Source organism: Balearica regulorum, chromosome 19, assembly GCF_011004875.1.
Source record: "Balearica regulorum gibbericeps isolate bBalReg1 chromosome 19, bBalReg1.pri, whole genome shotgun sequence".
In the NCBI taxonomy this organism is placed as follows: Eukaryota; Metazoa; Chordata; class Aves; order Gruiformes; family Gruidae; genus Balearica; species Balearica regulorum.
The window spans coordinates 94,752-110,763 of record NC_046202.1 but is presented as its reverse complement, the minus strand read 5'-3'; the positions used below and the strand labels follow the sequence as shown (position 1 = coordinate 110,763).

At 41.5% G+C, this 16,012-nt stretch overlaps 2 protein-coding genes across 5 annotated transcripts in view; both read right to left on the bottom strand.

The window, feature by feature from the left end:
• Positions 1-475: 475 nt before the first annotated feature.
• On the bottom strand, positions 476-8,055 carry TEKT1 (tektin 1). Of its 3 annotated transcripts, none has more exons than XM_075771520.1 (8): positions 5,823-5,982; positions 4,787-5,030; positions 4,229-4,394; positions 3,836-3,964; positions 3,275-3,418; positions 1,813-2,035; positions 1,049-1,245; positions 476-785 (listed from the first exon to the last, which is right to left on the bottom strand). In XM_075771520.1, exons 2-8 carry the CDS (start codon positions 4,974-4,976, stop codon positions 626-628), a joined length of 1,209 nt encoding a protein of 402 aa, XP_075627635.1. In that variant the 5' UTR covers positions 4,977-5,030; positions 5,823-5,982; the 3' UTR covers positions 476-625. The 3 variants fall into 3 exon arrangements, with proteins under 3 accessions (XP_075627635.1, XP_010304772.1, XP_075627636.1); XM_010306470.2 differs by lacking the exon at positions 5,823-5,982 and adding an exon at positions 5,114-5,449; XM_075771521.1 differs by lacking the exon at positions 5,823-5,982 and adding an exon at positions 7,860-8,055 and having other exon boundaries at positions 646-1,245.
• Positions 8,056-11,142: 3,087 nt separating this feature from the next.
• The window catches only part of SMTNL2 (smoothelin like 2), a 29,996-nt gene continuing 25,126 nt past the window's right edge, over positions 11,143-16,012 (bottom strand). For both annotated transcript variants that reach the window (XM_075771238.1, XM_075771237.1), the window contains exons 8-9: positions 15,042-15,193; positions 11,143-12,682 (exon numbers count right to left, since the gene is read on the bottom strand). In XM_075771238.1, coding sequence (XP_075627353.1) covers positions 12,556-12,682; positions 15,042-15,193 — 279 coding nt within the window. In that variant the 3' untranslated portion in view covers positions 11,143-12,555. The remainder of the gene's footprint in view (positions 12,683-15,041; positions 15,194-16,012) is intronic.

The following is a 16,012-nucleotide window of genomic DNA, read 5'->3' as shown; positions in this document are numbered from 1 at the left end:
GTCACTGTAGAGCTTCAAACACCTTACCAATGAAGCCCATCTCATTGTTTCCATTTTATAAATAGGGAAACTGAGACATGGGGTGAGGAAGCAATTAGACTAAAGTCAGCCTTGGCTTAATCTTGACTCAGATGCAGTCAGATGCACTATCCAGTGTGTCACTAGTCCCTCTCTCCTGTTAACTTTGATATACACCCTGTGCCTAATTCTTAACAGCAGATGTAAAGAACAAACCATACCATGGCTAGTCCTGAGAGTCACCCCTCCCACTTGCCCAGCTTTCCAACAAGGGATTTTTGTGGAGACTCTTGCTTTAGCTTCCACAGCTTTTAGACTTTTCAATGGCAATAGATATCATTGGTTGCACACAAGATGATAAATAATGAAGAAGGGATGTCTCTTCTTATTCTGGAATTTTATTGCCAAGTGGGAGACTTCATCAGGCCTTCTAGAGCATGGATAGCTGTGAAACGGATAGCTGTAAATACTAGGTATGTTTTATTTACCTTGCACAACTAGAACCAGGACAGCATTGAGCCAAACCAATAAATCTGGAGGTTTGTCAATAAAATTTTCAGCGGGAGCTGGCTCTTTGGAGCACACACAATCTCTTAGTATGATAGCTTCAGAAGTTGTTAATGTAAACAGACTCTCTCATTTGCATGCAGAGCACTTCATCAATGTACAATGTATTCTCCTTGACCTGGATCTCCTCCTCCAAGGAAAGCTGTCGGCGGCTCAGACTTTTCAGCTCGGTCTCAGCCTCTGCCAGTGTGTCCTTTAATCTAACAGGGACAATATGGACAGACATTAGCTGAAAACACATGGATAGTTGTGGGTTTGTTTTTTTTTTTTTTCATTATGGGATAAGAATTCTGAGTGGAAAAAAAAAAGATGCAAGGGGATTCACAGAGAGACAATATTCATGCAGCTTCCCTTAAAGTGTCCTTTCAGGGAGAATAGCTGGGACCCAATGTTAGATTTACTCGTTAAATTAACCCAGTAATCTATACCACATATTTCCCCCTCTTTCATTATTTACACTTGCCTTTGAATACTTTTTGTAATCTCTTCAACTTCACTAATGAGCCCGTATTGCACTGTGTCATAACATAATTCCATGTTGGGGCGATGGTTTCTTGCTTCCAAGCGGGTTTGAGCCACTTTAACGGGTCCCTCTTTATCAACGATTGCTTTCTTTAAGGCTGCAATGTTCTCCTCCTGTGAGGCAGTCTCATCCACCACCTTTATAAATCCAACACTATCTCTTACAATGAGTGAAATCATCATTGTAGTTATAGTAACACTCATTATGTTAAGATGTTATTTCACCGAAGGATACGGTACAAAGGTCAGCCAGGATTATGATTCCTTCACTGGAAAGCAGGTGACATTGTTTTGAGTGAAACTGGAGATTTACGCTCAGGAATTAATTTTTAACATTAACACTCAGTTTTCACGTATCAAATTTCAAGCACATTGACCCTGATTTTATTAGGCTCTTGTATCACAATCGTGAAAATTCTACACAAGCCCCATGTAACTAAAAATCACAAGGGAAATCCTGACTTTACTGACGTCTACAGAAACACTTCTATCGAGTGAGTGATTCCAGAAAGTCACCTCTGCAGTGGTTGCACACAGAGCTGAGAAAAATCAAATCAAAGATGACTTGGGGTGGGGGTGGTAGAAAAACGTGGCAGGCGTTGCCAATATTGCAAAGGTAAAATTCTTAAAGCAACGTAGCTCAAGCCACGGAACTGAGAAAACCCAAGCCTATTCTTTCCACTTTTTCCACTGAGTGTCCCTTACCATAGCAAGGAGCATCTCTAGCTTGTGCTTGGCATCCTTGACTTCCTTCAGCCTATTTGTAAACGCAAGATTCACCATCTCACATTGCTTGCGCATATCATTTGCTGTCTGTGAGAGGATGCCATCAATCAGCGCCCTCAGTGCCAAAGAATTGTTTCTCTGCTTGTCAGCCTTTTCAACATTTATGTTTGAGAAATCTAGCCAGTCTTCAGGGCTAACAAAACTGAAAGAGATTAAAAATAAAAGGTCATCCACTGACAGCATCAGGCCCTCTGACTTCATAAATCTGTAATTACTCCACAAAACCAAGAACAAAGCAGGACTATTAACTACACGTCCCAGTTGTGCTGGGAATTCTACAGATAGATACAAAATAAAGATCCTCTCTGTTTCAGAATGAAGTAGACAAGGGCAGGATGGAAATGAATTTGCTAAAGTCACAGAGCGAGTTTCCTTTCCCTGATAAAGGATTGTTATTGGGGAAACACAGATAATAACCAGTATTCCTTAGAACACCTTTCTTTAATTACGCTGTTATTACTAATATAATTCAGCTGTTACTATTAAAGCAGGTAATTATTTACACAAAACATTACTTATTCTCTCACACGGTTCACCACCTATAAGTCAGTCACTTCTAGTACCTGGTTGGAGCAATAGTTGGGAAGCCAGCCCCCAAATGTATGCCCAGAATTAGAGGGTCATATTTGTGCACCAGTGGCTTGCAGCAGGTGTTTGGAAAGTTCCTCAGAGGGTTCCTGGTTTTGTTGGGTGGATATATAAAGCTGTAATTGTCATTTGCATGTAACAGCCAACACCATTCTGGATGTGGTCTGAGTTATCTGTACAACCTGTTGTTGATGCATGCTAATGTGCTAGTAGCAAGAGCTGTCAGTCTCTTGGTGTTTCAAGTTTGTCAGTACTTGCAGAGCCAATAGTGTCCTTGGGAGACTCTCTTACACACACACACAGTTTTCTCAGTATGTTTCCTCTTTTCAGCCTGTTTTTCTATTTCTCCATCTAAACCATTCACACTAACTAACCTACACAGAAGGGGTGCATTTGACAGGTTAATGACTGAGTCGGGAACTGACTCCACACCTCATGTGTCCCAGTCCAGTGTTTTCCCCACTAGGACACTCTGGGACAAGAGAGGAAGTTAGATTAGTAAATCTATTCTGGGTTTAAGCAGTGTGTGAAAATCTTCCTTAGGTAACTGCGAGCCTCAAAAACTTTTAGTAAACTGCAGTTCACTGGGAACATGATTATTGTGGCTTATTTCACAGACATATTGCACAGATACTAAAGTGATGGACAGAAGTATAAAAAACAATCTACAACAGACAGACGATATACAGATACAGTCTGGTTTACACAAAATTACTTTGATCTTGCTACTACTGGTACAGCTCATACTAGCTGTATAATTATTATATGTTCATTGAACTAAATAACCACTTACTTTCCTTCTATTTTCACTGCATTATCAGCATATCTGATATCAGGAGTGTTGTTTGTCAAGCTAGCACAGTAATCATCAATCATCAAAGCTGTGAACTTGTCCTTCAGATCCATTTCCAGGTTGTATTTTGCTGAACGGTTTAGTCTAGGAGGAGAAACAACCAGACTCTAAGCCAAAGTGTAGGCACTCACAGGTGTCCCTAACATGCATGCATACATGCATTAGGTAATACAAAAGTTGTTATGGAATTCTTCATGTACAAACAGCTAGTTGGAAAGTCCCAAAATCTAGAGCATGAAGCTATCTCCGTATAAACCAATGGTACAATTCCTCTTGGAATTAAAGGCACAGGACTGGATCATGAGAAGACCAGGGATCATGTGCAAGTACTTTTCTAACAAACATAACTTTTCACCATTACTGATCGAATGGTATGAATTAGAACTGACCTCCTGCAACTGTTTAGCACTGAAGGTAACGTTGGACCTGTGCTCAGCCTGACCCTTCAACTTCTCAGGATTATGGCTGTCCTACTTTTCAGTTACGCTCTTTGCCTCGCACCTGATTTGCTCATTGGTTTGTTCCAATGTACGTCCCAGCAAAGCAATAACCCCCTGGATGACTTCAGCTTCCTTCACCAGTTCCTGTTCCACTTCATCATGCACCAAGTCAATCCCAGCTCGCCTCTGCCTAAACAAAAAGAGGAAAAGCCATCAGCCACATTGTTCAAATGCCTGCAGTTAATAGAAGATGATGAAGCCCAGCTTTCCAAACTGAAGGCTTTTCCTTGCCACAGGGGAAGTTTTTCATTTATGGCCTTGGTTCCCCAGTGTTATAACACCTCAAACAGACTGTGACTCCAGTGCAAAGAGGGGCAGGCCCGTAGTTTGCAGCCTTTTTTATTATTTGTTAAAGGTTCATTACCTAGATTTTTATTCTCCTTAATCACCTCACCTGTTCAGGAGACACTTTTGGACAATGACGAGTGGCTCTTTGCAGCTCTCCAAAGATCTCTCCAGCCTAGTCTTGAAAGTCAACAGTACCTCTGTCTCATGAACAATTTGTTCAAGTTTGTTGTCCAGTTCTTGCTTCCAGAATTTTACATCTTCCTGTCTCCGTTCTGCAGAATGAAAATTGCAAACAGGTAGTAACACAAGCCCATCTTATATGCCAGAGCACCGTGGGTCAGATCTTAGGTATGGCTAAAAACAGACTTATTGCATAGTAGGAGTGCATGTAGTGCTGCAGGCTGATGTGTGGAGACAGTTTTGCAACGCTGTGTCAGGAGGTTTGGTTGGAATAGCTTTCTGTGTTTTGGAGAAGTAATTTATTTTGTATGAAATAAAGAACCTGCCTCAAAGTATTTTTTAGAGTGTTTTGAATTCTTCCATGAGATCAGAGAGCATGGCAATTGACATACGTTCCTATTCACTATCAACTAATTTTCTAAGTCCATCTTAAACATATAGCTCAAATAACACATTCTGACACTTGCAAAACACATGGGATTACCTATTTTCTTGTTGACATCACTTTGAGTTTTCTGAGTTGTCTTTTCTATTTCATCCAGCAGCCTCTGACTCTCAGCTATCATGCGCTCTGACCTGGATTTCTGGGACTCTGTCCTGGCACATTGCATCTTGTTTGCAATGTGCCATTCTGAGGGATGAAACTTGGGTGGAGCTTGCAACAGTCTGGCCATTGTTTTTTTGAAAGTTTCTGGATATAATGCAGGTCAGTTCTTGGAATGTGGAACCTGAAAACAGGAATAGCATTATATTTGGCTGCAGGAGCAAGCAGGGGAGAAGACAAGTCCATGAAGGTTAGAAAAATTCTCACCCCTTTTACCTGCAAAATGACACAGATAGGACAAGAAATGACTTCTTGCTCAAGGCTCCCCAAGACTTTGCTAAGGTGCAGGGGAGAGAGTTTGGAGCGGGAGAATGAAGAAACAGAGGAATGTAGGAATGGAAGCTAGGAGGTGAGAAAGAGGCTTGAAAGTGGAACTGAGAGGAAAAGAGGGCTGCCTGTGATAGGAGGGAGAAGAGAAAGGAAAGAAAGGTGAGGAAGGAAATCACAGAAAACTGAGAAAAAGTGAACAAATATAAAAGTTAAATAGTCTCCCACAGGTTGGACATGTAAAGGCTGTTTAAGAATATGACTGGAGAGGTGGATGAACTCTAGGTTGTAAAAAAGAAATGTAATGGTCATTGGGGGGGGGGGGGGGGGGGGGGGGGAGAAAACAGGACCTGAAAAGCTGAAGGAGGAAATACAGCAGTTAATGAGGAAATCAAAAAGTCTAGGAAGGGCTAAAGCAGAACAAAGCATACCGGGGACACTGGTTTAATGTAGGGTAAAACCAATGCCCAAAATATATGCAGTCACAGCAGTTTGATTGTCAATTTTCCTATTCTTGTGCTGTGCTCATCCAGCGTTCCCAAGAAAACGCCTTATCCCAAATGCGCACAGCTGCACCTCAGCAACACACAGCTCTGCCCGCACTCCAGCACAGGTACCCTTCAAACAATCCCCCTTCTCCCTCACACACCTCTTGGCTGATACTGCGCGTAGCCCGGGCTGCGCCCAAGGTCAAACCCTGGCTAACTGCCACATCCTCGGTTCCACTTCCCTGGGGGGGAATTTGCTCCCAACTGTCTTCCAGCCTCAATCTCCACAGCAGCAGCAGCACATGGTTTCTTTTTAAATGTGTGACTAAATAGTCCATGGACGGTAAACAAATTGGTTGCTATGGGAACAGCAAGACTGCCTCTAGCAACCTTCTGCTATTGCACCAGGTGGAAGCAGCACAGCACCCACACGCCAGTGGTGCTTCCTTTCACCCATTCCCAGTAAAGATCTGTCAGGAGATAAAAACGTGTTCTTTGGACATTAATTGAGACAGATCCCACAGCTTCAGCCAGTAATTTTTGATCGAATTATTGCAGAAATGCATAAGTATTGTGAACGTAAATGAAAGGCACGTTAAGTACCTGGCTATCTAAAATGTCAGTCATAAAATATCCTTTGCAGTATAGTCCATCTTTGTGGCAACTATATTCTTTCATGGGACAAAAGAGATTGGGAGCCAGACAGAAGAAATGAAGGAGACAAAAAAGCATTACATCAGATGTTACAGTTACACCCCCTCTGCATAGCCCTGATGTAGTTTAGATCAGAGCAGGGTTTCTCGGAGTTCCCAACAAGGTTCAAAGAGATAGCAAAGTGATAAAGAAGCAAGTAGCATTGGTCAAAAGAAGTTGAGCTGGTCCAAGACAGAAAAGTGGGAAGCAACTGCAACTGTTAGCTGCAAATACAGTGCAGTGACAGGTAGAAAGCTGCTAATGATCTTTAATTTCAAACAGTAGCTAAATTCTCTCAGTGATCATTAAAACCAGTAACTACAGTGCCTGTCATGCCAGCCGCGGTGTAAACAGAAATCTGCACGTACCCCAGAGAGGCAAAAAAGGGGTTACAGCTGAAGAAGCACTGTCTTCTAGAAAAACGCAGGCATTTCAGAGTTAGCCAAAGAAAAATACAGGCTTCAGAAGACAGGGTTGGCATTATAACTGAAGCCATTAGCCTGAGAGGAGAAGGACCTAGAGATTCATGCAGCAGCAGATAATGGCATGCAAGGCAAGCAAGGCAAACGAACAGTATATGCTAACTGATGCAGGAGGATGGAAAGCTGTAGTCACAGACACTCAGAATGCTGCTGATTCACGAGGCAAAGCAAAACTATGACTAGGCTGAACACTGATCAAAATAAATTACAAAGGCAGACCTGTGAATCAATTTATATGGCACTGCACACATGAAGTCTGCAACTATTTGTACAAGAGCAATGCTTCTATGGGCAGTCCCTTGATTTGTACATTCTGGCTCCTCTTCATCTAGATATACTTCCCCCCTGGCCCCCCCATATGATTTTTTTTTTTTTTAAACAGATTCTTAACATGCTAAAATGAATTAGTTGAAAGCAGTGATTTTTGCCACATGAACAGCTGGAGCAGGAACTGGAGCCATTTCCATAACAACTGGAAGATTTCCAATGACTTAAGTAGATCTGAACTCAAAGGCAGTCTGAACAGAGGTTTACTTTGGCCAGCATGAGTCCCAGAATATGAATCAGGCTGCATATTAGTTGTCTTCCACAAAATTTTATTATCTGTACTCTCAGTAACATTCCAAGGCTTTTAGAAATATGAGCAAATTAAAAAGGGATGACAAGATGATTCATAATAAACCGAAATGCTGAGATAGCTGAGCGGCGGTTGACAACAATGAACATCTTATGTTTCTGAAAATGTGCTCTGTCACTTTGAAAGCTGAGGAATCCCTGAGTGATGATCCTCCAAGGTATTACAGTGAGACCTGTGGGACTTTGTGCAGTTTTGTTCTGAAAACCCAGTATCTCATGCTGTCCAACTTGTGAGCGACACCATCATAAAGTTACCCATTTGTAGTTACTAACCTAAATCTGTTCGTTAGCTTACCATAAAAATTATTTCCTTTTAAACTGCTAATACAAAATTTACAACTGATCCTTCAATATGAATTATACAACATAAGAAAGTTTTATTTTTACCTCAGCTGCCTTTCAGGAGTTAAATCATTGTAGACTTCCCGAGACTGACAACAGTGTGCTGTTCGTCAACTGACAGACGTAAAGTTAACTCAGCAATTAGGACAATTTAGAAAGGAATTAAAACGAAAAGGCTTACTCATTCCCGAAAACGCCTGGCAATTTACAAGGGAAGAAAATGACTCCGGTCGGCGCCGCCGCACGGCAAATGCTCCGCCCCGCCCCCCCCCGGCTCCTCCCGCGAGCAGCACGACGGCTGCAGACACACACAGGCCGCACCCCCCGCCGGCTCTCCGCAGCCAATCGGCTGTCTCCGCAGCCGCACCCCGCGCGCTTCGCTCTAACGGTCACAAGGCCCGCGCGCGTGGCAGCTACAGCAGGGTCGCGCGGGCAGCGCCGTCCTCATCGGCGAGTGAAGAATTGCGTAACGCTTTGTACCGCGTTCTGCACAGGGTGTGCTGAAAGCTGCACCGCCTTTCCCGCACAACACGTACAAGCACAGTTACAGCTGGATGAACAAGCAAACCCTCCTCGGTATAGAAGTACCGATGAGCTAACGCCAACTTCTGTGCTGCTGAAATGCTGGTCACCTACCACATCCCGTGCCAATGCCTTTGTAAAGGATTTCACAAAGGAGCAGTTCCTTGCCTTGGTGAACTGTGTCTGGAGATAGAAAGTAGGCTCATTACTTACGAGCAAGTTGCCAAAGTCCTCAGAGGCTGGAAAAATATCTTACATTATCTGTGGAGGAATCTAAACAGCCAACATAACCAGACTAGATTTAAATTAAATGTGCCGCCATGTTCCTTATTAGATGCATTAGTCTCATTCTTCAGAGGATTAAGCTGTCATCCAAACTGCTGTGGCAATGCATTGAAGGGAGCGATTTCTCTAGATTGAGCTGATACTGCAGGATCATAAACTGCTTGCTTTCAATGTTGCTAAAATTGCAAAGTGGACTAATGTAACATGTCTGAATTCTGGTGTTCCACTAGTGTCCGGAATAATCTGTGCAGACAGAGTTGGGGTTGTTTACCCAGGAGAAGAGAATGCTCCGGGGAGATCTTAGAGCACCTTCCAGTACCTGAAAGGGCCACAGGAAACCTGGAGAGGGACTGTTTGCAAGGGCATGGAGTGACAGGACAAGGGAGGATCACCAAGCTGAAGGAGAGTAGATTTAGATGAGATATTAGGAAGAAATTCTTCACTGTGAGGGTGGTGAGGCACTGGGACAGGCTGCCCAGAGAAATGGGAGATGCCCCATCCCTGGAAACATTCAAGGTCAGGTTGGACGGGGCTCTGGGCAACTTGATCTAGTTGAAGATGTCCCTGCTCATTACAGGGGTGTTGGATTAGATGACCTTTGAAGGTCTCTTCCAACCCAAACTATTCTGTACTTCTGTGTTAACTCAACTGAGGCTTCATTGAGACATAGAGCTCTTTCAGCATAACCAAAAGCGGCTTTTAAATGCACATTACATAAAGTAATGCCAACTTTTATTTTGGACACTTTAAAACTATCTCTGTAAGCCAGGCCAGGTTTAAATTAATCACACAGGGGGAACCATGTGGGCTAGTTTATACCTCATTACATGTATCCAAGAGCTTGCACTGGTTTGAGCATACGTTTACAGTAAACACTTTATTGGAAATGTCACACAAAGGGAGAAGTGATGAAAGGCATCCATCCAATTATTGTAGTTTCAGGGAGGAGAACTTCCCTGCTGCAGGAAGCTATGTGCAAACATAGTTTTAAAAAGCAGGTGATGTCTCTGCTGAGCTTATTTTGAAAATCTTGCACGGAACAAATTGATCTAGCCTTTAAAAGTAGGATCAAGTTGCCAATAGCACTTAGATAGCACTGAATTTTAGATACAGTGCAGAAACACTAGAAAATCCAGGAAACAGTCCATCTGTGTAAAACATATACTATGCCAACTTAATATATTGTTCTCTTTATCACTTATGCTAAACACATTTACTGTCATATATGTACACATGCTCTCCACATTTTTTTTTTAATCTAAAAATACTAAATCCAGCAGGGGGCATACATTACATACTTTAATTTCAGTATAATCATACAATCTAGTAGTCAAGGTTATTCATGTAGGTCAGACTTCTTAATGCACAAAGCTGTAGGTTTTTCTAAAATTATGCTATAGCACCATCTCCCTAATCTTCCTATAAGCGAACCACCAGCAGTTAAAATCAGCTTACAGTCTTCCACTCCCCTGCAATCAGTTTGCTGGCAAGTACCAGGTTTCTTTACCATCAACTCTCCGAAGTGGGAAGACTTTAAAAAACCTGTACAAAGAGCTTCTGGGTAGCTGTGAAAACAAGCTAAATTCTAGACAAGATGTAAACTCCTCCTGATGAATTGGCAATAATTTTACTGTCTAAAACTTCCTTTTATGATTATTTGCTACTAGGCTTAAATTGGCCAAGCACTTACTTACCTGTGTCTTTAACACTCATACCACACAGGAAAATCATCCATGACCTGGGACTCTGAAGGAACGTGACCTATAAAGCCAGCATTGCCACTTTTGTTGTAGCTACGATGGAACTTGCCTCTGCTAGTCAATGAAAAGTATTTGCTGTAAGAATGTAAATACGTATATCGCATGTGCGTGCTGTGGACAGATTTCTCATCATGCTACTCTAATCACTTCTCCAAAACACAAGCACAGTGTCCTTATGGTGCATTTGGTGGAGCAACAGGTGCACACTTAGTCCTCTGATTTATAAGAATTCAAGACAAAGACAAAAACTGAAGACAGTGGCAGTCATATGACAAACAGCTCACACAACCTCCGTCTGCTTGCATTAAAGCTGTGAGATTAGCAACACCAAGGATCTTGCTAGTTTGACCAAGTATCTTTCAGATACTTAAGATGGGTATTTAGAAGTCTTTCAAACTGTTTCCATAGTGTCATAGCAACAGCCTAGCTACGCTTCAAACAGAACTTTACGATCTAGACCTTCAGCAGTTAACTTAATACTTTACCTTTGTACACTTTTGGTGTTTGGAGGGGTTTTTTTGACATTGCTAACAAAGTTGTTGTTTCATTCCTGGTTTCTTAAGTAAACTTGACTAGAAAGGGAGGCTGAACTAAAATCACATTCCAAATGTCACTGAACTGTACCTTTTAAAACTGAAATTCAGAGCACATAGCATCATGACTAGAACAAAAAATCTTCTAAGCAAAAGCTCTGGGTTCTTTTCACTGATTTTACTTTGTTATCTGTCACTTCATTCTAAAGAGAAGCAGTAAATCTGAAAAGCGTTTGACATATTTTATTACAAATGGTCATCAATACAGAACCAAAGTCATCTTTATAAATATCTACAAAAAGCACAAATGCAGGTTAAAAAAAAACATTCTCTAGCATGAGCAGAGGGCTCATGGCTTTCATTTTTTACTTTCTATGAGCCTGTTCTTAGGGAAGAAATAATTTTAAAAGGCTTTTTTTAAGTATGCTTTTTTTTTAGTGGTTTTTGTTTTTAATATTCACTGTGAAAACAAAGCTCTGTTGATTTATCACAGAAAAAAACCAGAAAGGGCGACATACAACCTTTTTGTCCACTAAATTCAGAACAGTCCCACTGTATTGTGGTTTTAACGCTAATTTAACTGAAAATGGAACCTAGTCCAAGGCACTTCAGAACTCCCACATCTTTCGTATTTTTTTGGCATATTACCTGTCTACCTCAGAGTCAGCATGAGGACTGAGCAAGTCGTAAAGACTTCATTCCTGTTCACACTGGAGAGTTGCTCTCCCCCAGAGTCCAGGTCAAAGCACACTACAGTCTTCCTTCTATTACAACTGTTCAGAGGATTTTGTACCTTGGTAGCTCCCCTCTTTCCTGTAATCCTAAATCATGCAAACACACACTCTCATACACAGAACTGTTGCTATTCTTCATGATCAAGAAATTAATCCAGGACTGCCAGCAGAGGCTTTAGTAAGCCTCTAAGCAAATCACTTCAGATTTGACCATTACAGACAAACACTGTCATGTAACATGGTAGTTATCTGTCACCTCAGTCAGCATGTAAGAAGCCATGTTCTCTATCTGCTTTAAGAGAGCAGAACAATGCCTGTTTGATGCATGTGCGTGTGTGCATGTATGCTGGAGTGGGGTAGCAGAGTTGGAGGAGAGGCAATATTGTCCTAGTGGTTGAGTACTCCAGGTTATCATTCGCTAAACGGAAGTTTCCTTGTCCGTCTGCTATTTCGTGCTACGCTCAACAGAGAAATGGCGTTGAAGGTGCTATCTTCTGGAGTTTTACCTGTATTTTCAGAGGGAACACCTTCCTAGCAGAGTTACCTGTCACGGCATAAAACTGTGTCCCCAGCCTAACAGAGATAGGAGCAGCAAAGTAGCTTCCTGTCATCTTTGAACACAAGAATATTAAAAATCCAACCTACTACTAGCACCAAAATGACAGCATTTGACTTTCCCTATGGTTTTTTTGACTCTTTCAAACATATGTCTGTATTACTGACATGTTGATGTGATCAACACTTCGGGGCGCTGCTCAGCAACACTTCAGTCAGCCAGCCACGCAGTTGAACATAAGCAAAGGGACAATAAGAAGCAAGAAATAACACTGTGTTCCATTGGCAAAATGGCACTCTGCCCATTAGCGTACTGTACTTGACCCTTCTGGCTGGAGAGATGTCAATTGTTTTATTCAAAGCGTCGTAGATGATTATACAGAGATTGGACATAGGTAAAGACACACATGGGATCTGGCTTGTGACCCATCACCATCATGTCATCCACTTCTATCAGACGATCGCAATGAGCCATCTTCCTGCAGTAGTAACAATAAAACAGATACAGCAAATAAAGAGTTAAATCTAAGGCCTGTAACTACTTCCAAGATTCATTTTCTGCTCTGAGTTGAGCATCGCTGGGGCATTTAAGAAATCCTGAGGTTTATCAGCAACATTTCATTTCACAATGATCAAGCTCAGGTTGGAGATTGTTATTTTTGTGACCGTGGAATATTCCTGTTCTTTTCCTCTCTTCCTCTACACTGGGATCTGTTCCAAAGCCCTGTAGGGTTTGTTAGGTTTTGGGTTTTTTTTTCCCCCCCAACTGGCAACCATTCACATCCTTCGTATCTGTAGCATGTAGCTCAATCTGACATTCCTCTGCCCAAGTTTCAGTAAGCAGCATCATGCAAGTTTGCAAATCATGAGTTTTTCTGGTTATTACATAGTAATCTCCAAAAGAATGGGAAAACACAAAAGAGAAGAGGTGTGCCAATGAAGGCCCATGTGGCTATGGATCATTTGTTCTCCACCACCCCCATGTCTTCAAGGTGTGAGTGACTTGGACAACAATCTCACACGATCAGGTTGGAGAGGAGAAGCCTGACTGTGATCTGGACCAGCAGAAAGGAACAGATCTGCTGAGGCCTAGGATGAAAAAAAATCACAAGGGCAGGAATCAATTTGATCAGCAGAGCTCGTACTGGCATGAACAGCGGTAACTAAAAGAGCAGCCTTTTCTGGCACTAGAAGAGAACAGTTAGTTTAAAAGCAATCACAGCTATGAAGTAGTCATTTCTCTAGATACCTCTTACCTAATGTTTCTTACTGTTGCGTGCATGCTGTCTTCTGTTCTCCCCTATACTTACTGTTATACATAAACTGAGATAGAAAACATTGCAACTCTCCTTTGAGAGTTGTAGATAGTTTTACTTTAGAGATCAGCCACCTAAAAGTGTCATAGAATCTCTTTCAACTCACTGACAAGCAACAATTTTTTTTTATATATACATTCATATGTGTGTGCATATTGTAATTCCTTGTAATTGTAATTCCTTGTAATTCCTAGATAAATTCCTTTGCTAGGGGTTGCAATAAGGACAGCCAACATTATGCTAAGAATTTTCAAAGCTTTTCTCTGAAATGGCAAATGGCAAATCCAGTTCTGTAAGTTACTGCTTTAATTTAAATCAAAAACAAACAAACAAAACCCCCCAAAAAACAACAACAAAACCCCAAAATGCTCTGAAAGAACTCCAGAGCTTCAGGGTGGTGCTACCAGTATTTGAAGCTGTATCAGAAGCTGCAGGAAACTTTAGCCATGTATTCCCACATCCCGTTAGTGTTCAGAAAGAGTGTACCAAACCCAGCTGTATACCACATGAGGTGTTCTTACTGTTACACAAGTCAGACAAAACAGCAAGTAAGAATCATGTAGATACTGTGTTAAAAAAGTTACTATTTCTAGCTGACAGGTTCACACTTATAATGACTTTAACAAACCAGTTATCATTTCATTGCTTGGTATACTGCATCCAAAGGATCAGGACAGTGTGACTGAGGGCATTAGCTCTGTCCATTTTACAAAAATGCAGTTACCAGGTTGAGATATTGAGAAGCTCTCAGCCTTGATCTAACTCGACTTACACTGAATTCAACCTTCATTCTTGTTCAACCAAAGCAATGTACAGACAGAGGTGAATCCTCCCACAAAACCCAATTCCAAAAATTAATCTACTTGTTCCCTGCCACTCAGGGATCACAGTTTTTCCACAGAGACTGGATGCATATATTAACATGCTTCAAATTCAAATCAGGTATCAAAGAGGTGGGATTGGCTAAGAAACTACAAGTTGTATGTCCAGTTCCTGTGGACTGTCAGTAAACATTGGATGCTTTGTGCTCTATGAACTCAATTTTTTTTTTTTATGATCGATATTGGCAAATTATTTAATCATCAAATAATATCAAATAATAATAATACCCACCCCCCCCCAAAAAAAAAAAAACATACAGAGAGAAAAGTAGGGGTTTTTTTCCTCTTCTGTCCAAGCATAACTCACAAGGCATAACTCAAGTTTAGGGTGTCAGTGCTAAGGCTGGTGAGAATCACAGAGGTGAGAATGCAGAATTCAAGTACTGCCTGAAGACTGTGAAAGACCTGAGCATAGGACTCCAGTGAATTATCCTGTGCCTGGTAAAACCACCTCTGATTTTAGACTGCCAAGTCTGCTATTCTATACATTCTCTATGCAGAGCTTTATTATCTTTTCTGGCATGACACATGTAAGCTAGTGATAAAGGATCTACAAGAAGAACACTTAAACTCTTCACTGCTGCCCAGCTGCATTAGAGTTGAACTGGAAGCACTTCACAGAGAACTAATGTGATACTCACTCAGCCATGGTGAAGGCCAGCTCAAAGTTCTGCTTGCGATTAGCTGGGTCAAGCTTATTATAATCAAAAGCTTCAGGAAAGAAAGAATGCACAAGAGCACAGAATGCCATCCCATCATTCCAGCTTGAGGAGAAGTTCTGGAGATCAATGTGCTGTCATGATGAAAAAACACACATGTTAACGCAGCACGGGAGAACAGGGAAGAGCAGCTGCTTTTGCTCACTGCAGTTTTCTGTCCTTCTCTCCCACTAGCCAAAGCAACAGAGTACAGGCTTTGTTTTTCTTCCCCTCTTTGTATATCCCTTACATTATTCGTATTGTGAGAAAAAACGGCACGCTCGGCAACGAAAGCCTTTTGCCTGAAATGCCCAGATGCAAAGCAGACACGCACTCCCTGATCAAAAAGCCCACTGAAAATACCGGAAAGAATCTTGCCAACATCAGTGAGCTCTGGAGCATGCTCAATGCACCAGCTCAGTATCTGCAGAAAGTAAGGACACTGCTTATCCCTGCAAAGTATTTATAATTGAAGAACGGTTCATTTTGTGGCTGTGAGTAACACTAGATAAAGACTATGCTTGCTTGCTTTGCTTTTCAGTAAGGCCCAATTCAATGCCTGTTTAGACACAGATAGGTAGAAATAAAGGAAGAATTATACCTACTGCAAAACTTGATTCTTACGAGAAATGCTTATTGTTACTTTCAACTGCCACAGTGAAAAGAAACAAATTTGGGCTCTTGTCTCATGCTGCTTTCCCATCATATAAAATTCAAGCCCCAGCTTTTCTGGTAAGTAACAATAATTTTCACTAGTTCTGTTTGTGTATACTATAATTTAGAGTTTGGCAATAATAACACACATTTTACAGTAACGTTGAAAAACATATTACACACACAAAAAAAACCCTAGAAAAAGATTTCTTTCTCCTGGAAATTGCTTTGGCAACTGCAGTTTAAGGCCAGGTAAAATT